The 25,312-nt window shown below is 38.4% G+C and overlaps 1 protein-coding gene across 13 annotated transcripts in view; it reads left to right on the top strand.

The window, feature by feature from the left end:
- The window catches only part of CASK (calcium/calmodulin dependent serine protein kinase), a 346,895-nt gene that overhangs the window by 231,937 nt on the left and 89,646 nt on the right, over window positions 1-25,312 (top strand). For 9 of the 13 annotated variants that reach the window (XM_032426580.1, XM_032426578.1, XM_032426574.1 and 6 more), the window contains exons 9-11: window positions 5,014-5,097; window positions 17,809-17,908; window positions 21,285-21,302. In XM_032426580.1, the coding sequence (XP_032282471.1) occupies window positions 5,014-5,097; window positions 17,809-17,908; window positions 21,285-21,302 (202 nt within the window). The remainder of the gene's footprint in view (window positions 1-5,013; window positions 5,098-17,808; window positions 17,909-21,284; window positions 21,303-25,312) is intronic. The other 4 variants (XM_032426584.1, XM_032426582.1, XM_032426577.1 and 1 more) reach the window with 1 other exon arrangement.

Below are 25,312 nucleotides of genomic sequence, written 5' to 3'. Positions count from 1 at the left end.
GTCCATTGTGGGGTGTGTGTGTGTGTGTGTGTGTGTGTGTGTACCCCATCTTCCACAGTAACAGCAATCCATTAAAAGATTCTGTTGCTTGTTATAGAATGCTAATTTTATGCTTGTCTCTGCTAGTTAATTATTCGATAAATTCTTATGTCTTCTATTGGTGAACCTGTTCTGGCTTAGTGCAGGAAAAGATTAAGTCCCTAAAGATAATAAAATCATTTCCAAGATGTTTAGCATATAGAATCTGGCAGATGTGCAAATTGTAGTCATTTTGACATCAAGCATTGTATGTGCACTCAAGAAAAATATAATTTTGCTCTCCAATAGAACTCGTTACATTTAGTCATTAATATAGAAAATAAATTTTAAAGGGTTTGTATTCATTCCTTAGGAATTTCAATGATAATAAGGTGAAATTTTGACAGGATTGACTATAAAATTCTACATTTAAATTCAAAAATAAATTTTGTCAGCACATGATACCAAAACATTAATTTTAGAAGTGGCTCACATGCAAACATGGATTTTAGTTATAAAATAATAATGTGATCTTGAACTTAATTTACAAATGTTATATAGTATCCAGATTAAGAAAATTAAGAGGCCCACTTCATACTAATTAATCTTCATCAGGTATAATGCATCTCCTTTTTCCCAGCTGCATAAAAGGATATAATGAGGGGCGCCTGGGTGGCTCAGTTGGTTAAGCGACTGCCTTCGGCTCAGGTCATAATCCTGGAGTCCCTGGATCGAGTCCCGCATCGGGCTCCCTGCTCGGCAGGGAGCCTGCTTCTCCCTCTGACCCTCCCCCCTCTCATGTGCTCGCTCTCTCTCTCATTCTCTCTGTCTCAAATAAATAAATAAAAAATCTTTAAAAAAAAAAGGATATAATGATATGTTCCTACCTTGTTGTGAAGAATAAGTAACATAAACATGTAAAGCACTAGAACAATGTCTGGCACATAATAAGCCGCTCAATACATGCTAACTATGATGATGATAGTTATGTCCATTTGAGCCATGACTTTTGAGATAATTAATGTGTAGCATTATCTCTACTATCTTATGTAGTTGTTGTAAAGAATAAATGAGAGGGGCGCCTGGGTGGCTCAGTTGCGTAAGCGTCCAGCTCTTGATTTCAAGTCAGGTCATGATCTCAGGGTCTCGAGATTAAATCAAGCCCCGAGTCAGGCTCCGTACTCAGCAGAGTCTGCTGGAGATTCTCTCTCTCCCTCTGCCCCTCCCCCTGCTCTTGCATGCTCTGTCTCTAAAATAAGTAAATCTTTTTAATTAAAAAAAAAAAGGAGAAGAAATGGGATAATGCCTGTGAAAGTCCCAAATTCAGTGGCTGGGACAGAGTTAAATGCCAACTTAATACCTTCTAAATGTTTATGACCCTCCAAAAATTCATTTCCAGCCCAGATTTCTCTCCTGCACTCCAGGCCTGTATGTCCAAGTACCTACTTGAATCTCCACTTTAGATATTTGAAGCATAACATAGTTAAAGCTACAGTCCTGATCTCTTCCCCATCTCTGTTGGTGTCAGATTCCTAGTTGCTCACACTGAAAAACTTGGTGTGGTCTTTGACTCCTCTCTTTCTCTCACACCCCACATCAATCTCAGAAAATCCTGTACTCTCCACCTCCAAAATATATTCAGAATTAAGAACTTCTGTTCTTGGAAAGACACTGTAAGAAAATGAAAAGCTATGAACTGTGGGAGTATCTGATAAAGGACTTACATATTTTTTTTTTTTTTAAGATTTTATTTATTTGATAGAGACACAGTGAGAGAAGGAACACAAGCAGGGGGAGTGAGAGAGGGAGAAGCAGGCTTCCCGCCGAGCAGGGAGCCCGATGCGGGGCTCGATCCCAGGACTCCGGGATCATGACCTAAGCTGAAGGCAGACACTTAACGACTGAGCCACCCAGGCGCCCCAGGACTTACATATTTAGATTACAAAAAGAATCTCTTCTTTTGAACTGTAGTTAACATACAATATTATATCAGTTTCAGGTGTACAACATAATGATTCAACATTTATATACATTATGAAGTGACCACCATGATAAAACCTAGCTATCATCTGTCACTGTACAGAATTGTCACAATATTATTAACTGTATTCCCTTTGCTGTACATTACATCCCTGTGTCTTATTTATTTTATAACTAGGAGTTTGTACCTATCAATCCCCTTTCCCTATCTGGGAAGAATTCTTAAAACTCAATAATAAGAAAACACACAACCCAGTTCAAAATGGGAAAATATTTGGAACAGACACTTCTACAAAGAAGATATGTGGATGGCAAATAAGTACATGCAAAGTTGCTCAACATCATTAGTCATCAGAGAAATACAACATAATGCCACAATGAGATCTCTATACGCACATGTATCAGAATGACTAAAATCAAAAAGACTAACCATACCAAGTATTGGCAAGGATGTAGAACAACTGGAAGTGATACATTGCTTTAGAAATGTAAAATACTTTGGAAAACAGGTTGGCAGTTTCTTAAAAAGTTAAACATACTCCTATAGTACAACCCAGCCAGTCTACTCCTAAGTATTTACCTAAGAGAAATGAAATACATGTCCATACAAAGACTTGTACGTTAATGTTCATAGCAGCTTTCTATGTAATAGCCAAAATTTGGAAACAACCCATGGTCAATGAACAGATGAATGGATAAACAAATTATGGCATATCCTTACAGTGAAATGCCACTCAGCAATAAAAAGGACTGAACTGTTGATACTCGCAACTTGATGGATGAAGTTCAAAACCTTTATGCTGGGTGAAACAAGTTGGAAAATGAGTATGTACTGTCTGGTTCCATTTATATAAAATCCTAGAAAATGCAAACCAATCTACAGTGACAGAAACAGTGGCTGCCTGGGGACTGATAGGGAGAGGACAAATGGACCTGGGGAAACTTCTGAGAGTGATGGGTATATTCATCATCTTGATCGTGGTGATGCTTTTATGCTTATATACATCAAAACTGATTAAATTATACATTTTAAACATGGAGTTTGTTATATGCTAATTATCTCAGTAAAACTTTCTGCAGAAAACAAAATATATTCAGAATCTATCTCCTTTTCACCTTTTTTATTTTTCCATCTGATTTTTTTTTTAAGATTTTATTTATTGATTTGTCAGGGAGAGAGAGAGAGCATGAGCAGGGAGAGCAGCAGGCAGAGGGAGAAGCAGGCTCCCCGCTGAGCAGGGAGCCCAATGCGGTGCTCGATCCCAGGACCCTGGGATCATGACCTGAGCCGAAGGCAGATGCCTTAACCGACTGAGCCACCCAGGCATCCCTCCATCTGATTTCATCTATCATCATCTCCCCCCTCCCAGATTACTGCAGTTGGCTTCTAACTGGTCTCCCTGCCCCCCCCCCTTTTTTTCTTAAACGCTTGCTCCCTTCTAATCTGTTCTCAACACAACAACCGAGAGTTCCTTTAAAGTTGTCAGATCATGTCACTTCAGCTCAAAACTCTCCAGTGGCTCCCTCTCCCATTCAGAATAAAAGGCTCTTTATGGCCTACCCCAGCCTTGTCACCTCTCTGATCTGATCTATTTACTCCACACACATGGGTCTCCTTGCTAGTTCTTGAAAATTCCAGGTACACTCCCTACTTTGGGCCTTTGGATTGGTGGTTCTCCCTGCCTAGACCACTCCCTCACCACTTTTGGGTGTCCTCACAGTAAGTGGGCCTACTTTGACCATCCTATTTTAAACTGCAGTGTACCCAATCCCTCTTACTCTGCTTTACTTTTTGCTTTATTCCATAGCACTTTCATCATACTCCATAATTCGCCTTTTTGTATTTTCTTCTCCTATTCGAACATGAGCTACACAAGGGCCTGAATCTGCATTGGTTTTGTTTACTCACATATCCCAAGTGCATAGAACAATGCCTGGCACATAGTAGGCTCTCAAGAAATATTTCTGAAATGAATACTTACCCAAATCTGATACATTGACAAATTAGAGTAGAACCAAAGGGGGTGTTAAGAAGAATGACAAGAGGGGCGCCTGGGTGGCTCAGTCGTTAAGCGTTTGCCTTCGGCTCAGGTCATGATCCCAGGGTCCTGGGATCGAGCCCCGCATCGGGCTTCCTACTCAGCGGGAAGCCTGCTTCTCCCTCTCCCTCTCCCCGTGCTTGTGTTCCTGCTGTCGCTATCTCTCTGTCAAATAAATAAATAAAATCTTAAAAAAAAAAGTTTAAAATAGGTTGACAAGAGGTTTAAAATATACATGAGGAATAGTTGAGGCAACTGGAGACATCACAGAGAGTAGACTTAGTGAAAGCATGATCCCCTTCTTAGCTACTGAAGAGTTATTATATGGAAGAGGTAGTATGTTTGCTCCGTGATGTCACAGAGGACAGAGCTAGCCCAAACAAGCCAGGTATGGGCCCAGGCTAAGTAAGAACATTTTTGCTTTCTTAAAATTGTAATAAGCTGCCATAAAATAATGATCACCTACTGGACAAGGTCAAACAGAATAATCCTCCATCAGGGATTGAAGAGGATCCCACATGGGGAAATGGTTGAATTAGATGGCCTTGAAAAGTTTGTTCTAGTTCAAAGATACTGTGATTTTTTTAAAATCCAGTTATTCCAGATGACTCCAAATGCTCAATCATTTGTGGAGTTAATTTTTCATATGCTCGTTTTACCTGACAAGATCATATCAAAGGTAACTTCATACTTTCATAACTATGGTTAATTATCTTAGCCATATAGCCATACCTGAAAATTATATAACCCATTATTTTAGCCTTTATTATTGCTGAAGATTATTTTGCTATCACTTTTGACCTTAATAGCCTTCATTTGAAAATGTTTACCAGTATCATGGAATAAAATCTCCAGTATTCTAGAATTCAATCTAAGTTTCATATTTAAGAAATTTGGGCTTTATTGTTTGTTTTCAATTAAGTTTCTTCACTTTTTTAAATGGCTACATATGTTCATTATCTTTCTTCTTTTATAGGAGCGGGATCGTTATGCCTACAAGATTCATCTTCCAGAAACAGTAGAGCAACTGAGGAAATTCAATGCAAGGAGGAAACTAAAGGTAATTAAAGAAATCAGCAAAAAGCTTTCTTACAGCTAAATTCTCACTTCTGAAACTTATTTCAATAATATTTTGGTTTTTAAATCATTTAAGGTAATATCTAAGTGTGAATCTAAACAAGAGGTTATAATAAATGGAAGATTAATCACATTTTAGATTTGTATTATCCTGAAAATTCATAGCAGAGATATAATTACTTTTTCTAATTTTTTTTAAGTATTTATTTATTTATTTATTTATTTATTTATTTATTTATTTGAGAGAGAAAGATAGCGAGAAAGAGCACAAGCAGAGGAGGGAGAGGGAGAAGCAGGCTCCCCGACGGGCAGGGAGCCCAATGCGGGACTCGATCCCAGGACCCTGGGATCACAACCCAAGCTGAAGGCAGACACTTAACCAACTGAGCCACCCAGGCATCTCCATTTTCTCAAATATTTTGACAAAATGGGAGTTCAGCTCAATGGAAACAATACTGGATTAGAATTGGACAACCATCACAAAGTAGTAAAAATCCCCACTACCTTGGTCTACTAGAAAATATTTTCAAATTACCTTTCTCACCTTTTTTTATTCTTCTAGGTACCTTTCTCCTTTTACCACTCTCTTATCCTCTACCTCACCAAAAAAAATATGATTATCCATATGGAGAGCCCATTTGATTTTAAAAGGTTTTGAAAAAAACACCAAACAAGAATAATGGAGTCTTTTAGCACTATTCAAAAAATTTATTTATTTATTTATTTATTTGAGAGAGAGAGAGAGAGAAGGCAGGGGCAGAGGGAGAGGGAATCTCAAGCAGACTCCACGCTGAGCTTGGAGCCCAACACAGGGCTCAATCCCACAACCCTGAGATCATGACCTGAGCCAAAACCATGAGTCAGACACTTAACCAACTGAGCCACCCAGGCACTCCAGCACTATTCAAAAATTTTATGCGACAGCATTCGCCTCTCCCCCTGCTCTTCCCAACAGAGGAAACTCATATTGTGGTCTTAAAATTAACTTATATTTGAATTATTTTTTATTACTCTAAAAAAATAATTTTTAACTCTCTCCTCTAAGTGGTTGATTGGTTAGTAGTCCTCCTTAGCCCGTGACTCCTGCCAACTATAAAACTTCATAGTTTTCAGATATGTCATAAATCACAATAACATTCACTATTCAACCCTGAAATATATGAGTAATTGTATACAACTCTAGATTTAGAAGAACATTTATATGAATTTGGGGGAAACTAGGCCACAATATTATGCTATAGAGCTGAACTGTCGATCATGATAGCTGGTAGCCTCGTGTAGCTATTTAAATTTAAATCAGTGAAACTTAAATAAAACTAAAAGATCAGTTCCCCAGTCACACTAGCACATTTCAAGTGCTCAGTAACCAAATGTGGCTACCGAATCAGACCACACAGATATAGGACATTTCCATCATTGTAAAAAGTCCTATTGGACCGTGCTACTCTACAGCAAGGGAAATTGCAACATGTCATTGTTGGTGATGATGATTCTCAGTTAAGCCTCTGCCCTAATTGTTTTTGCAGTCAGGGATTCAAACTGGCTCTTCTCTGTTTGCTTTAAAAGTCCTTGGCAAAAATAATTATTAATGACATGCCATTATCAGGATGGCGCCCAAAGAAGTTTCCCCATCTTTGATATACACCTGAACCAATATAGCCTACAAGAGAGAAAAAAAATCTTACTATCCAAAGTGAAATTTGGTCAGCTGTTTTTGAAGTTCATTTCCTCCCCAAAGAAACCATTAATTATCCTTTTTTTTTCTCAACTCTTCCCTAGCCTTTTTAAGTCTACTACTGCTTTGGCCTTTGTGACATTGCCCTGTCTGGGGCTGAACCTTTCATTGCCCAAGTACAGGCCTTTTACCATAGGGCTCAGGTTTGCCCTATCACAAGAAACCCATGCTGTAGTTCTCCCAGTGCCACAAAATCAGACTCGGGCCTAAAATAGCCACAGTGGTGACTAAGATTCATTTGGACAGGGCAAAGCTGTTCCAGCAGAGAGGGGTCATATGAACTTACCACATCCCTTTGTAGAGCTATTTAAAGTTTCAAGACCCACCAAACAACCTAGAATTAGGAACATCAGCAGGGATGTCATTGAGATTTTTTTTCAGCTTCTGGTAAGGCTTTATTCCTTTGTGTGATTCAGCCACCCTGGCTAAAACATGTTATGCCTACCCTCCTCAAGGAACTCATTATCCTCATTCTTCCTCTTCTGTGAGCTTCTAGAACAGAGATTGCAACTTTGCTAGCTTTCAGAACCCACCACACACCTTTTTTTCAAGTGAACAGCTAGGTACCCATCCTTCTACCCAGACACTGTTTTTAAGCTCCTCAAATGTTGCACAACAAGCTAATTTTTATGACTCCCTTTGAAATGATTAAAAGGGAAGTTCACAGAAAGCAGTAGAAAATTGCTTTTATTACTTAGAGGAAGGAAATTTTTATCGTCTGTGGCAAGAAGAAACAGAAGGAGTACAGCATTATGGGAAAGAGTGGGCTCTAGAGCTACATTGCCTTGGGGGAATCGTGGCTCTGACACTTCCTAGATGTGCGACCTTGAGCAAGTCATTTAAACTCGCTGTGCCTCAGAGCACCTGGGTGGCTCAGTCAGTTGAACATCTAACTCTTGATTTGGCTCAGGTCATGATCTTGGGGTTGTGAGATCGAGCCCCACTTTGGGCTCCACACTCAGCACAAGGCTCCTTGTCCCTTTCCCTCTGCTCCTCCCCCTTGCTCCTGGGCATGCACGTGCGCGCTCTCTCTCTCTCAAATAAATGAATAAAATCTTTTAAATAAATAAATTCTCTGTGCCTCAGTTTCCTTATCTACAAGATGGGGATAATGATAATAGCTAACTCATAGGGCTGTAAGAATTCAATGAATTAATGTAGCAGTTAGAACAGTATGTGGCTGTCATAAGTGTTCCATACACTTATTCGTTATTAACCTTACCATTGTTGTTACTGTTCTATTATGATTTTTTTTAAAGATTTATTTATTTGAGAGAGTGCATTCAGGGGGAGGGGAAGAGGGAGAGAGAGAATCTCAAGCAGACTCCACACCCCGTGCGGAACCCAACTCGGGGTTCAATCTCACAACCCTGAGATCATGACCTGAGCAGAAATCGAGAGTTGGTCACTTAACTGACTGAGCCACCCAGTCGCCCCTGTTTTATTATGATTCTAATGTTAATACCTTTGACTTGGTACTCTGTTTATGAATAACTGTAATTCCAAAATGGACACTCCATACCATTTTAGCTTTTCTCTAGTCATTGACGTTAACATTTTAAAGTTTTTTAAAGCTTTTTAAAATATATAGACGGGGCGCCTGGCTGGCTCAGTCAGTGGAGCATGCAACTCCTAATCTTGGTCAGGGTCGTGAGTTTAAGCTCCACATTGGACACAGAGTTTACAATCCAATCAATCAATAAATAAATAAGTACATATATATGTACATACATACATACATACAAATAATGTGTAGAACACCAAAAATCTCACTGGATAATCTCTGTTTATGTATTTCTTCCAAAGTAATTATGCTTAGACTATTCTTTGATTATCATTTTCCCTCACAGTATGTAGAGAGGATCTTACACTTGTAGTATATTGTAATATTTACTTCTCTTCCATTACTCACCTCAAGTGTCATTTCCATTATGAGATACACATTCTTTAAAGCAGTGGTTCTCCAGGTGTGGTCCCCGGACCAGCAGCATCAGTATCACCTTGGAACCTATTAAAAAATACAAATTCTCAGGCTCTAGTACAATCGGGAAATAAAACAAAATAAAAGATAACCGGATTGGAAAGAAAGTAAAACTGTCATTGTTTACAGATGACATGATCCTGTATGTGGAAAATCTTAAGAAATCCACAAAAAACTAATAGAAATAACAAACAGGGGTGCCTGAGTGGCTAGTCGGTTAAGTGTCCAGCTCTTGGTTTTGGCTCAGGTCATGATATCGGGCCCCTGGGATCAAGCCCCATATCAGGCTGTGTACTCAGTGTGGAGTCTGCTGGAGAATATCTCCCTCTCCCTCTGTTCCTCCTCCCCCTGCTTGTGCTCTCTCTCTAAAATAAATAAAATCTTTAAAAAAGAAAAAAGAAAGGAATAACAAAGAAGTCCAGCAAGGTCACAGGATACAAGATCAGTATACAAAATTGAATTGTATTTCTATATATGAGCAATGAATAATCTTAAAATTAAGAAACAATTCCATTCACAGCAGCATCAAAAAGAATTAAATGCTTAAGTATAAATTTGACAAAAGAGGTGCAAGACCTGTAAACTTATATTGCTGAGAGAAATTGAAAAACTAAATTAATGGAGAGACATTTAGTGTTCATGAATTGGAAGATTCAGTATTGTTAAGATGACAGTGTTTCCCAAGTTGATCTATAGATTCAACACAATCTCTTAAGCAGAAATTGACAGATTGATCCTAAAAATTCATATGGAGATGCAAAGGACCAGAATAGCCAAAATAATCTTGAAAAAAGGACCAAGTTGGAGGACTCATACTTTGCACTAACAACTATAAAGCTACAGTTATCAGGATTCTGGTACTAGTATGGGGCCAGGGTAGACATGTACATCAGTAGAGAGAACTGAGAGTTCAGGGATAAACCCTTATATTTATGGTCAGTTGATTTCAATAGAAGTGCCAAGGCAATTCAGTGGGGGAAGGAGTAGTCTTCTCAACAAATGGTGCTGGGACAGTTGGATATACCATGTGCAAAAAGAGACATAAAAGTCCACATATTGGATGATTCCATTTATTTGCAATATCTAGAATAGGTATTGATATCTCTAAATCCATAGAGACTGAAAGTATACTGGTGATTGCCAGGTGCTGGGCAGTGACTGCTTAGTGGGTATGGGGATTTGGGGGTGGGGGGAGGTGATGATGTTTTGGAACTAAACAGAAATGGTGGCTGCACAACATTGTGAATGTACTGAATGCCGTTGAATTGTACACTTTAAAATGGTTAATTTTATGTAAATTTCACATAGCCCACTTTTTTTTAGACCATATGACAAAATACTCTTCTTACATACTGGTTGCCTCTTCAGTACACTTAAGAGATATGACACGTTCCCATAGTAACAGTGGCTCACTGCACCACCCAGCTCACCCAAGGGACCATCCCTCCCTCACCCCAGTTATGCTAGAGGTTGGAGGGGCATGTGGTTTATTGAAAAAGCCTCATGGTTGATTGTGCTATGTCCACCTTGTTGAGAATCCTTACTCTTAAGCACAAACTGTAATGGTTCTAAAAAATTCCATCATATTATATATAGCATAACTTAATTAACCAGTTATTGGACACAGAGGTCACTTCCAGTTTTCCACAGCCATAAATACTATTGGATTGTCTGTTATCATTAATAAACCTTTGTATATCTGTGATTATATTCTTAGGGTAAGTTCTGTGCTAGTGGAATTGTTGGCACCAAAGTATATACGTGTACTGAAGACTTTTGATCTCTATAAATAACTTGCCCTCCAAAAGGCTTATGCCTGTTGGAATAAATTTTTATGTATTTTTGGTGATGAGTTTTACTTTTGAGGTTGAACCTTTTTCTCATTCTGAAAGTTTTGTGGAACTTTTTTATGCCAGAATATAAAACAATACTCATTTTACTTTGATGAAATTTCAAGATTATGGCTCATTATTCATTACAGTAATATCGATACTCAACAATCAGAAAGTGTTTCTTTCCATATTTGTACATTCATTTTGGCATTTAACCTCTCAACAGGCTACAGGAGATGATAAATCCCTAATGAGAAAATTCTTTGAACAGTTAGCGTTGAACATCATTTTCAGACCATCTTTCACATGTAGATTTAAAAAAAAGTTAATGGAACCCTGCATGTGATTTGAATTATCACACACTTCTTTTTATTTTCCTCTCTTTTGTTATTTTGTTTTACATCTTTGAGTGACAGTGGAAAATTTGTGTTTCTCATTTTGGTTACCAGACATTTCAGATGTTGGGTTTTCCCCCTCTTTTTGTTTTACACTAAGCTCTAGAATGTTAATACTTTTCTTTAAAAAAAAATCCTCTACTGGGGGCGCCTGGGTGGCTCAGTCGTTAAGCGTCTGCCTTCGGCTCAGGTGATGATCCCAGGGTCCTGGGATCGAGCCCCGCATCGGGCTCCCTGCTCAGCGGGAAGCCTGCTTCTCCTTCTCCCACTTGCTCTGCTTGTGTTTCCTCTCTCGCTGTGTCTCTCTCTGTCAAATAAATAAATAAATCTTCAAAAAAAAAATAAACCTCTACAAACAATACTTCCTTTAATAAACTCCATAGGCCTCAGTACAAGACTAGATATGAGAATCGTATTTTCTCAAATTGAATATTAGGATGCGTGAGACTATGATGTAGACTGTCTAGAAAATCTGTGCTCTGGGGGGGTCTCTTAAGGAGACACACCTGTACTGTAACCCTGGGTGCCGTCTACTTGGGAGTTACTGAGCAAGGACTCAGGTCTGGGAAGGTGGATGCTAGGGGAATGTGTGTCAGCGTCTGAGCTTTTCTAGGGAAGAGGCTCAAGAAAGAATCTGTTCTAGAAATCATCTCCTTTGCTTCATGAATTATCTCTACCTCTAGAAAGCAAATTTCCCTACAGTGAAGCATGTCGAAGAAATTTTGTAAAAAAAAAAACAAAAAAAAAAAACAACTGACTGTGTCTCGGTCAGTTAAGCATCCAACTCTTGGTTTCGGCTCAGGTTGTGATCTCAGGGTCGTGAGATCAGGCTCCATACTGGGCATGGAACCTGCTTAAGATTCTCTCTCTCCCTCTGCCCCTTCCTCCCCCAAACCCCCCCCCCCCCCCCGCCCCCTTCCCCCCAAAAAAAAAAAAAAAAAGTAGAAGCAATATTCTATATTTGGGTAAATTTATTGCATTCAGTTCAGGAGATGGTGAGTTGAATCCATGTGATTCAACTTAGAGGATAAAACCATTTATTCCTTACACTGTACATAGAGAAAGTGAGGGAGATTTCTGATAACTTTCTATAATTTTCCTTTATTGATTTTGCAAATTGCAAAAGTATAGCCTGTATGCTTCTCTGAATTATCAGTCGGTTCCTCCAATTCCTGAACTTTGCAGAACTAGAAAAAGTTTGTTTGGGAATGCCATTGTCCAATACTTTACAGACATGTACTATACATGCAATAGCCACTAGCCCTATGTGGTGATTTTATTTTCAATTAATTAATATCAAAGAAAATTTTACATTTGATTTCTCAGTTGCCGTAGCCACGTATCAAGTGTTGAGTACCACGTGTGGCTGATGGCTACTGTATTGAACTGTACAGGTATAGAACATTTCCATCATCCCAGAAAGTTCTGTTGTACAGCACCATCTGGAATCTTGGCACCTCCAAGAATGCTTGCACCTGAACATCGCCTTTTGAGAGGTCAACCGGGAAGCTTTAATAGCTGCCTTTTGGCAGTCTTCCCTTTTTTGTTAATTCAACAAGAGCTAACTTTGGGATTTCTCGAGGCCCTTTGCACCCTAATGAAAGCCAGCATTTACATACAGTCCTCTCCTGTAGTGAGGAGGGGTCCAGATGCAGGAAGTTAGCACAGCAAGTTGTGGGTTCCAGCTACTCAGAGCAGCAAGTCTGCTATCCAAAAGGCACCAATGATTCTGAGAACTGAAAACTGTTACCCTGGTATGAACAGTTACATAAGTAATAATTGAAGTGATTTTGATCTCTTGATTTTACAAAGCAATTCTATTAATTTCTGATTCTGAAATATAGAATGTATTACTTCCTAAGTTAGGCAGTCTAGCTTTTGAAAGTTACCGTGTACATTAAAAGACCGTCTCTAGGGGCACCTGGGTGGCTCAGTCGTTAAGCGTCTGCCTTCGGCTCAGGTCATGATCCCAGCGTCCTGGGATCGAGCCCTGCATCAGGCTCCCTGCTCCGCGGGAAGCCTGCTTCTCCCTCTCCCACTCCCCCTGCTTGTGTTCCCTCTCTCGCTGTGTCTCTCCCTGTCAAATAAATAAATAAAATCTTTAAAAAAATAAAAAAATAAAAAAAAAATAAAAGACCGTCTCTATAAAATACTTTTACACAGACCCAAAAGGATTCCTAAGATACCTCTTCTGTGCAGTTGCTCTTAAAGATAGTCATACCGACTACACTTAGAAGTCTCATCGTTCAGCTTCTGCAGAGAAGATAGCACAGCCTCCTTTAATCAGATATCCTGACTTAATGGTATAAAATTCCCGGTTTTAGACCTGCATTTGAGTTCCATTTGAGTACCCTGTGCACCTAGGCTGTGCTGACTAGACCGAATGACAGCATTGCCTGTGACTGTAGGGGAGGTACCCGGAGCTCAAACGTCATCAGTCGTCTCACCCAACACCACCACCATCATCGAGGACCCAGTTCTTACATGTAATCAACCCACATCCTTTAACATTTCTACCTTGAAATGGTTTTCCAGCCTTCTGGTCATCTCTGTTCAGCCTCAGCCTCTCCAAGTTCTTCTTCACCCTTTTTAGGGCTTTGAGTTCAGTGTTCTGAACCCTAATAAGATGATCCTTTCTCAAATCCTTATGTGACACGAGTATTTGTATAACCTTGTAATGGGTTTTGCCCCCTTGGTATATTACAGTATGACTCTGTTATTTTGCCACTTGGGTGCAAAGGCAATTATTCTACATGTCATCTCAAAACTTTTGTTTGGTATTTGGGCTTTTTAAAGTGTACCTCCCTGCTTTTGTGCCTATCAGACTTCATGGTGCTTGTTTCTGAGCTCGGGGCACCAAAAAGGGAGTATTGGCTTTTGGCTGTTGTCTTCAAGTCAGCAATTCATCTATATTCACTCTCCTGTTCCTTTCTCTTTTTTTTTTAAGCTTTTATTTATTTGAGGGGCGCCTGGGTGGCTCAGTTGGTTAAGCATCTGCCTTCAGCTCAGGTCATGATCCCAGGGTCCTGGGATCGAGCCCCACATCAGACTCCCTGCTCACTGGGGAGTCTGCTTCTCCCTCAGCCTGCATCTCCCTCTGCCTGTATCTCCCTCGCCTGCTGCTCCCCCAGCTTGTGCTCTTTCTCTCTCTCTGTCAAATAAATAAAAAGATTTTATTTATTTGACAGAGAGAGAGCACAAGCAAGGGGAGCAGCAGAGGGAGAGGGAGAAGCAGGCTCCCCACTGAGCAGGGAGCCCGACACGGGGCTCAATCCCAGGACCCTGGGATCATGACCCAAGCCAAAAGCAGACGCTTAAGCCACTGAGCCACCCAGGCACCCCTCTCCTGTTCCTTTCTTGATAACTGTGTTACCTCCTTAAGTGCATTCAGTAGTTTAACTTAGCAGAAGTCTGAGCTAACCATTTTCTTGTTTTCCACTTCCTTAAATGAGACCCAGAGTCATCTAACTGGGAGCATTCCCTTTTGATGTTTGACATATTAACAATAGTTAGGATTGAGTTGAGAATTACTTATAGTTCTCTCTCTTTTTTTAAAAGATTTACTTAATTATTTGAGAGAGAGAGAGAGAGCGGTGCGGAGCGGCAGAGGGAGAAGGAGAGTCTTAAGCAGACACTGTGCTAAGCACGGAGCCCAACATGGGGCTCAATTCCACAACCGTGAGATCACGACCTGAGCCGAAACCAAGAGGCAGATACTTAACCAACTGCACCACCCAGGAACCCCAGTTCTCTTTTTGTTTGAATTTAGAATCTGCCTAATTTGCTTAGTACAAAATTGTATCTTTAATGTCTGTTATCTGTTAGCAGATTGTGAATAGTCTTCCTAACTCACGATTGTTGTATTTCAGAACATACTTAAGTATACCTTCTAAATTAAAGTAGGTAGAAAACTTCTTTGTCAAGGATTTAATAAACTGGGAAGTGTGAAGAACTACCTGTATAAAATCTAGACCGATGGTGTTGTACCCACAGTCTCTTTCATAGCAATAGTGTAGTACAAGAGTTGGCACACTATGGCCTGGGCACCAAATCTGGCCCATAGCCTATTTTTATATATAAAGTTTTATTGGAACATAGCAATGCACATATTGTCTGTGGCTGCTTTCATGCCACAATGGCAGAGGTGAATAGTTGCAACAGAGACCATATTCCCTGCAGGCCTCAAATATTTATCTGGCCCTTTACAGAAAAAGATTTTTGACCCCTGGTATAGTAAAAACCCTTGAACTGGGAGAGTAGTCAGAGGACCTCAATTCCGTCTATGCTTGATTTTATCTCTTAAGTTGGCAGCTAAACCTCTCCAGACCTCAGTTTACTCACATGCAAAAGGAGACTCTTAGAATGAATCATCCCCTAAGGTTATAATTCTATAAATCGATAAACTGTTTTGGAACCATCTTGCTGTTTTACATAATAGCTTTGCATTGAATATTCGAACCACATGCAGCCACTGAGTTTAGAGAACTAAATAAAGAAAACTGCTAACCATAAGACAGATAAATTAGGAACTTGCTACTATTGTTTTAAAAGAATTTACCTCTCTTAAGGCTCTTTTAAATAGTGCTTTCCTGGCATACGTATTTCTAGATCTTGATCGCAATAGTAGCTAGAACAGGCCCTGAAACATAAACTCAACATATTAAGAAACTCAGTTGAACTTCATTTGGAAAGAAAAATAAAGCAGCTCTAAAATTTAGTTTCAGTGTGTGGGAAACTTTTGATATATAAAAATTCCATTCCCACCCAGCTTTTAGGGAACATGTATGTATGTGAAATGAAATAAGCTTCTACTATAGAAAGAAGAACTCAATATTTAGTGCTGTTTTTTCATCATGGTAGCTGACTATAAGATTCCACGTAAGGACCTCTCATGCATTAACCCTAGACTTTCAGAAATCTAAAAAGTTGGGGCACCTGGCTGGCTCAGTAGAAGAACATGTGACTCTCGATCTCAGGGTTGTGAGTTCAAGTCCCATGTTGGGTGTAGAGATGACTTAAAAATAAAATCTTTAAAAAAAAAAAAAACTAAAAAGTTGCCTGGAATGGTATCACCAGGATCATGTCTCTGTTTTTTTGCCTTTCCCTTTCTGCATTCAATTCAGTTCATTTCAATGTATATTTGTGGAAAGAAACCCTAACATGCCCCCCCCAAAAAATGAACTTTGTGGAAACATGTTTCTATTAATGTTTTCATATATTTAATAAATGCCTACACACATAAAAAATTTATCTTTCTCCCCCCCCCCATCTCCCTCTCTCTTTCTAAAAAAAAGGTGGGGGATACCACCTGGGTGGCTCAGTTAGTTAAGTCTCCGACTCTTGATTTAGGCTCAGGTCATGATCTCAGGGTTGTGAGATTGAGCCTCGTGTTAGGCTCCATGCTGGGCATGGAGCCTGCTTAAGATTTTCTCTGCCCCCTCCCTCTCTTAAAAAAAAATTTTTTTTCTTTCTTTTCAGAAAAATCTGTGAGTTCAATATTTAAAATTTAGACTTAGACTACGTTAGTGATTCGATACTTAAACTACCTAAATGAGCAATTCTACTTAGACCAGCAAAAGGCTGTGCTCATGTTCTAGCTATATATTAGTAAGCCTAGTGATGGTTTACACTTACAAAATGGCTTACAGTTCACAAAGCATTTTCATATACATTATGACTTTTGATGATCCTGTAAGGTATGTCAGTTTTAATGTTTTCACATTATAGCTGAGAAAGACCTCAAGAGGTTAAATGATCAACTCAAGTAGTATCAGGCAGCTGGAAAATGGCAGAGCCAAGGAACATACCCAGATATTCTGACCCACGCCTAACCGACTCGCAGAATTGAACACTTTCACAAAATAACTTTTATTGCTGTTCTTGTTACTGACACAGTTCCTCACATTTTTCCGTCTAGCAGTCCAAAGGGGTGTCATGCACTCAATATGACAGTAATTCTCAACTAGGAATCAGGGGAAGCTATGTGTGCTGTTTAAAGAGTCCACCTGTAGTTGGTTCTGCTGTGCAGCCTGATTGAGAATTACTGTGCTAGAGTAGCAGATAGTCATTGTTAACAAAAAGAGAGGGGGGAAAAGATTTTAAAAAAGAAAAATGACTCATTCCTACTTCCCAGAGAGAATGCTATTAGCATTTTGACATATGTTCAGTCTTTTATATCTGTATTAATCTTTTTTTTTTCAAAAATGAGATACTATAGATTGTTTTAAAACCTTTTTTATGTAATTCACAAGCATCTTTCTGGTTTTTTTTTTTTTTAATGTTTTATTTATTTATTCATGAGAGTCAGAGAGAGAGAGAGAGGCCGATGCAGAGGGAGAAGCAGGCTCCCCGCCTAGCAGGGAGCCCGATGCGGGACTCAATCCCAGGACCCTAGGATCATGACCTGAGCCGAAGGCAGACGCTTAACCATCTGAGCCACCCAGGCGCCCAAGCATCTTTCTGTTTTATTAAACATCCTTCAGCATCATTTCATATTGACTGCAGAATATTCCATTTTGTGGTACATGTTGAGTTCAAGATGAAAATGGTTTCACGTACTTTCCCAGTCCCCAACAGTGTTCTCCTCGTATATGCATATGTGATTAATTTGAAGGAATCCAAAATCATTTAAAAGCTACCCCTCTTCTAGCTCTCATCTCCTATAGGTTTGACTTTCTGAATACTCCTTAAGTTTGTTACTGAACTTTTTTGTATTTATGTATTTTTCATTTTTTTCATCTTTTTGTTTTAGGGTGCGGTACTAGCAGCTGTGTCAAGTCACAAATTCAACTCATTCTACGGGGATCCTCCTGAAGAGTTGCCAGATTTTTCCGAAGACCCTACCTCCTCAGGTAATTGGACTGTTTATTCATTCACCAGCATGAATCATTTGGTGTCTCATCCTTTCTCTTCCATTCCTTTCCTATGAATCTAGTCAGATCCCCCAAGGAATTCTAAGGAAGTTTGTCAGCAACCAAATCCCATCCACGTGTGTCTAGTTCCTTTTAATTTTACTACTGAAGTTGCTTTCCCCTGCTGTTCCAAAACCAACATTTTACTTTTTTCTTTTTACTTCAGAAATTCTTCTTCCCCTTTCCCCACTCCAGACCCGACATTGCACTTCATCCAATCCAACGTTGTGGTCAGTCTTTTTGGATCTTTAGATCTTTAGATCTGAGTACCTTATACCCCAACAAAAAAAATTCCCCATGTCAACCGTAGCAGATCAGACTTTGGGACAACCTTGCTTTTAATTTTATCTTTCAGTGTAAACTGTCTTGTGACTTATCTCTCGATACAATTTACAAGTTCTTCTCTTTTATAAAGTCTGTAACACATATATACAAGCATTCAGGGGAGAAGAACACAGAAGAAGAGTTACCTATTTGGCTGAAATGTATATGGGTACTCCTGGGGGGAAGAAAAGCCACCAATGTTCACAAAATTATTTTATAAAACACTCAGATTTCCATTTTATTAGTGAGGTGTTCTCAAGGATCATTTGTTAAAAATCCACAGTATCCATTTATATGTTTATGTAAATGCATGCATATGTCTGTTATACTCTTTAAATTTCACTGATGTATGTACGTATTTACGTCTGAATCATATGTCCTCTGCCCTCAGCTTTTCTTCCTTCTGACATTAGAGTCACTCAGTATTTGCCATGTGGTTGACTTTGGGCTGTTGGTTTGATTTTTGTACTTTTGGGGCTGCCCATTCAGTATTCATGTATTACCATTGGGACTCAAGGCCAAGGGCCCTTCCTAAAGCATGAGTTGTGTGTCTTTCACTATTAGCAATCCAGGAAGAATGGATGTGCTAATGCTTCTCTCATGTTGGAACTGTGAGCATTTGTCAGTGTTTATGCTTCTTCCTTCTCTCTGTTTATACACGTATGTGCACAAACCTTCACATACACCGTTTCTTACCAATTGGTATGTGCTTATTACACCTTGTGGAAAAGAACAGGATCAAGTTTCCCATTCCAGTAGCTGTGTAGTTCCTCATTTTGACCTTTACCAATTGGGATGTGAATCTTCCTCTTTTGAGTAAAGGTGATTTCCAAAAACAATCAGAAATGGGAATCTTAGAAAAGAGACTCTATGAAGAGAAGGTCTTGCTGGTTTCCTCTTGCACTGACTTTGTGATTATCCAGAGCCCTTACCACGTGAAAGGCAAGGCTGTAGTTGTGTTTCTAGGTGTGTCCCCCATGCTCCCTGTTGTTTCATGTCTGTCTGTTTCTCTCCCAGTCCATTTTGTTCCCTCCACCTGTAGCCTTTGAGTTGGTGTTAGCTCATACCTCTCCTCTCCTCACACTCGGTTTACAGTAGACCCATCGGGGGGGAGTGGATCCAGAAATGGTTTTATGTCGTACTGTGACTACCTGATACAGTCACAAATTTGGAATAGATTGAGAGATTGTAGGTCAACATCTAATACCATTTTCATCTTTAGAATTGGGACTGGAGAGCCGTGTGGTCCTTGCAATAGCTTCACAGACCTAATCTTTAGTGTTAACCCCTTAATATGTACTTCTGCCTAGCAAGAGTTAAGTGAGCTCTTAAGTGTCCCTTTCTGTTAAAGAATTCCTTTTAGGGAAAGGAATTGTCTATAGTTATAAACATGCTTATTTTCTGTTAAATACATTTTTATCACCCAGTTTTTTTGTTTTTCAGTACAATCTGTAAATGATATGGTTGAAATAGTTTCTGATTGCAGCATTTGCTTTTTAAACAAAAAAGAAATTTCCCACATTGTCTTGCGGGTAGCCTGCAAGCTCTCGAATTAGTTGTTCACAGTTTCACATTCCCTCTTGCTTCCCTTTCCTGCAGTCACACCTTCTTTTTCCGAAATTTCTGGATCTTAATGATCTTGTAAGCAGTCTGTATCTTCATTTGACATGCAAGCGGCTGTCTCTATTTTTAAATAGCAGGATGCTACGAATAAAAGACAAAAGAATCATTATGCAGAGTATGTGTCTGATCACCTCCCCTAAATGAAAAGGAAATTTTTTATGTATTCAGAAGTCAAAGACAAAGGAACATTTTGAAGAAAATTCTAATACTTTCGTAACTTTCTCACAGCTATCAAGAATTATTCATATGTTCCTAAGATTAATTTTTAATACTAAGCCATTAAAGGGAGGCACTGTACTATTTTATCAGCATCATTTATGAAATTGGTCTCTACCAGCAAATTTCCTTTTCTGCAACCAACAGTAATGGTTGTATGCTTGGTTGCAGAAAGCCTATTATATATTTTGTCTGGACTCACATAAGATCTTTACACTTTCATAAAGTATTTTCATTTTCATTTCATTTTTTTAATGTTTTCATTTCAAGCCTCAATTCTTGTCAATGTAATTCTAATCCTTAAATTCCTCATCATTTATTTTAAGTTCCGACATTAACCGTTCTGCTATCTTTCTGTTTAAATCTGCATGGGTTTGTTTTACAATACAAAACAAAGCACCTTCCAGCATTACCTGAAAGTTCTAGCAAGCCCGTGGCAAAAAGAGGAAAATGGTCAGCAAGCTTGTGTTTGTTGGGTGGGGGTGAGGGGGCAGGGAAGGAGGGGTTAAAGAGAAAACAGTGTAAGGTCACCAACTGCTGTTTCTTAAGAAGGACAGTCTGTTTTTCATCTTTAGATAATCCCTGTTCTAGTCTTTCTGTGAAATAATGGTAAGTAGGTCATTTTCTTTAATGACTTTGCTTGACAAAATTAAAATCCTATTTTGGTCCCCCAAAATTCTATTTAAGATCACAATTTAAAAATGAATTTAAAAATAATACCTTTCCCGATCTGTCATCTAAAGAGTCTAACATGTTTAGGTATGCTGTTTACATTGTAAAACAATTTTTATGTAAGAGATTATTTTTTCTATTTTATCAAAATTAGTCCATTACATATTCACTAGAATTTGTTGAGTTTAATCATATGATGAACAACAGTGTATCGTTCCTTTGTTACTTAACAATCCAAAGTAGAAATATTCCTTTCTCATATTTCAAATCAAAGAAGTCAGAATCCCAACCCAGTGTTTTAATGACTGAAATCCTTAACAGTCCCAGGGAATGTGCTCGTGGAACACAAGGATTCACTTTGGGCTCAGCTGAGGGACTGTGCTTCTTGTGGCTCATCTACTGGGCCCAACTGTAGCTTGATAACCTGCTTGCTCTAAAATCATACTGTTTGTTGTTTGTCCATATGCTGCCTTCCTCCTAGGACTTCTAGCAGCAGAAAGTAGGTATCCCTTTGTTTTCCTCTAAGCTTTATCTTTTATGCAAAAGTGTTTGGCTTTGCATGGTTCATAAGCAGCTTGACTTTCTCCTTGGCTGTTTGTGTTTAGATGTTTGATTATGAATTTTAACACTGCCTGACCATAAAATAAAAATGTGGCTGTATTGATTTCCTGAGGCACTGTCATACAAATAATACTAACTTCTCACTTTCATAAGAGGAAGATAGGCAGTGTTAAAATTTTAACTGCACTTAATATTATCTCACATCTGCATTTCAAGCACAAATACATTAATTTGGGAGAAAGGGTAACATTTTATTTTTATAGTTCGCTTTCAAGAAAACTTTCAGGGTAAGTGAATTTTCCTTTGATTACATAATCTATAAGCGGTTTTTATTACTCTCTATAACTAACTGAATTTTTAGTTAATTAATATGGAGCTGTGGAATGAACTCCTGAATTCATGTGTCTCAGCAACTTTTACCATCAGAAAGATCATTTGTAAAGAATCATATAATGGCTAAATTTTAATTACAAAAGGACATGATTTGATTATGTGATGAGATTAAAGTAAAAAGTATGTAAAAAAAAATTAGACACACAAATGAGTACAAGTAAAGCTAAGGCAATCTGAATAAGATGGGTGGATTGTATCAATGTCATTATTCTGGGTATGATATTATACTATAGTTCTGTAAAATGTTACCAATGAGGAAACCGAGCAAAGCATACAAGGGATCTCTGTATTATTTCTTACAACTGCATATGAATCTACAATTATTTCAATAATTTCAATTAAGACAATAGAATAAATCTTTACCTCTACATTGTGTTTAGTGGGGGGAAGTATATAAGAGACAATGATAAATTAGAAAATCTGGATGCTAATAATTGAGTACGTTGTCACATTCTCTTGCATTTGTTACTTGTAGCTCTAGTTGCAGCTGATTTAATATAAAAATCTCACCGTATGTTAATTATTTATTGCTGTGTATTGAATCCCTTCAAAGCAGGATTTATCCTCTCACACTTTCTGTGGGTCAGGAATCTGGGCGTGGCTTAGCTGTGTGCCTCTGGCTTGAGATCTCCCATGAGACTACAGTCAAGCAGTCGTCCAGGGCTGCAGTCTCATCTGAAGGCCCAACTGTGGGCGATGGGGGGAGGAATCCTCTTCCAAACTCCCTGTCATGGTTGTTGATAGGCTTCAGTTCCTTACCGGCTGTTGAGCCTCTCCATAGTGCTGCTCACAACACAGAAGTTTGTTTTCCCCAGCATGAATGATCAAAGACAAAGGGCACAAGTAAGAGTGCCCAAGACAAAAGCTACGGTCTTTATAACCTCATCTCAGAAGTGACATCCTCTCATTTCTGCCCTATTTTCTTCATTACAAGTGAGTTACTAAGTCCAGCCCACACTTCAGGAAAGGGATTTGATTATACAAGCATGTGAATACCAGGAGGCAGGGATCTTGGGGGCCATCTTAGAGGCTGTCCACCACATACAAGTTAATGACAATTATAGTGTGAGACACTTCTTTGTAACTGCTTTTGTTTCTCCAGATTTAGCATGCCTCTCCTTTTTTTTTTTTTTTTTTTTTTAAGTAGACCTATCCTTTCATTTAAAAATGAAAGCATCTTGGAGGTATCAAGTAGTGCTTTTCTTTAGTTGTAAAGTTTTATATGAATGGGCACTTAACCAGCAGAATGTTACTTAGAATACTTTGACAAATTTGTGCCCAATGATGCTGCTGTTTGAAAACAGACCATTTTAACAAGCATAACGACATTAGAATTATAGCATCTGTACTCTGATAGAATCCATTTGCAGAGTTCTTTTAACTAATACTAAATTTTGCTATGTCTGCACTATATACAAAAAGAATCTAAAGGATTTATCACCATGTGTAAGTTTTCATAGCTTGAATTGGATACAGTGCAATGCTTAAGTCCAAAATACAGTGTCCATTACAGGATTCACTATTGCTTATAACTTGATTGTTAACCAGAATTTGCTTTGTATAGTGGGAATAAAAGCTGTTGTCCAGGGAGGGAAGGGAGGCATTTGACTGCAAAGGGACAAGAGGGAACTTTTTTGAGGAGATGAAAATGTACACTTAAATTGGTGAATTTCAACTTAATAAATTATACTTTAGTAAGCAGATTTTTTTAAAACACTGTTGTGCTTACAGGGTGGGGCTTTGGGTGGGTGATAGGAATGTGTGTGTTGTGGATTCAGGGTTGTATAAATGGGATTGCTAATACAACAGGAAAGAGGCTATTGGTTAACTCTTCAGAAAAAGCTAGACTAGATGCAGATGCTGAATTTGCTCAGTGATACTGGGTTTTATAGCTCTACATATAATTTTTAAATATACACGTACAAATTTTTGTTACTGAAATAGCTGCATATATGTGTATGCAGTTATCAGATGTATGTAGTATGTACATTTATCAAAATTCATTGAATGGTACACTTAAGAATTGTATATTTCACTCTGTGTATACTTTACCCGAGACAGAAACAGAAGTATTAAAATCGATGCCGAAGTGTTTAGGGGTGCACTGTAGTAATGTTGACCACTCTGCTGCTCATTTTGAAACAAATGAAAAATAACATGAATTGATGTTCCCAGTTAAAGTGTATGATTATCAACCTAATTTTTAGATACAAACTTGCTTAACAAATGAATTGTGCAGAAATTAAAATAAAATACTATCCTGAAGGCAGGGCTTAGTTACTTTCTAATAAATTTATCATTGTGAAAGTTTGGACCAAGGCCTACAAAAATAAACCTTATATGGGAAATAAAATTGAGATTAAAGAGAAGATAGAAATTGGATATCCTCTCATTACCCAATGCAAATTATTCAGATGTGTTGCTGAGGGTGAAACATGGTTTCTGGAGGAGCCCATCTGTAGTAGAAGGACTCAGTGTTACAGACTTGACTTTGGGGACTTGCTCTTCTGCTCAGTGCTGCGGCCCCAAGGTCATTTGACCTTGTGGAGCCTCCAGTTTACCAAGTATAAAAAAACTTGCCTACAGGATGGGATTATTGTGGAATCACATAAGGTAATGAGTATAAAAGCATTTTGGAAGTTAAAAACTGACATACAAATAAAAGTATCAAAATAATTTTATTATGACTTTAAGGAAATGGGGCTGTGCAATAAGCTGTTTTCTGTGGTTAACTGTTAGTTATAATTCTTCAGAATTTACTCAGAAAAAAATCATTTTACTCAAACACATTTCATTGTGTCCTTTTGTACAAAGCCCCCTAACAAAGTGCAGCCTGGAATACAAAAGTGAATAAAATACCTACAGTCCTGCCCTTAAACAGATTGCCCTCTGAGGTGAACTCATGTGCTATTTATTGATTGATTTTTTTCAAGGCAGTTACAACTTTATTCAAAGGCTTTATAGGGGAAAAAAAAAACACATCCTTTTCAGTTTTTGAGAAAAGTGAAGAGTTCTTTTGGCTATGACAGTATTAATCCACAAAATAAATACTAATAGCGAGCAGTTAAGAGCCTCTGTGTGTGCTGTGCTGTGTTCAGTCATGTTGTCTTCATTATTACTACTGCCTCGGTGTTTAAAACAAATAGCAATGGAAAAGAAGTGTCTATGTACAGTTATATTTTATACTGAATGGAGAAATTATGGGACTTTTAGATTGGCTTGGTACTGAACTGCAGGTATCAATGATACATATATATCAGACAAAGAATGTTTTTCTGTCGTTCTGCTGGTCATACCCAAAGAAAGAAAGAACAGAACTAGAAGGGGGGGGGTCAATGGAAGGTGTTAAATGATCAAGGGTAAAGAAAGATTTTGAGGTTAGACCAAAACTATGTGTTTATTCAATGTAAAAGATAAAGGAGAAATGGAAGAAAGCTGTAATTTTCCTACCTAATTTCAGAAACTTAAAATTTGGGGCACTTTTCAGAAACTGAAACAGGTGGCTCAAGTACAGCTATGGAAATACTTCCTATTATGATTGAAAACCCACAAAGT

This window comes from Phoca vitulina, unplaced genomic scaffold (genome assembly GCF_004348235.1).
Source record: "Phoca vitulina isolate PV1807 unplaced genomic scaffold, GSC_HSeal_1.0 scaffold35, whole genome shotgun sequence".
Lineage (NCBI taxonomy): Eukaryota > Metazoa > Chordata > Mammalia > Carnivora > Phocidae > Phoca > Phoca vitulina.
This window is presented reverse-complemented; position numbering and strand designations above follow the sequence as displayed.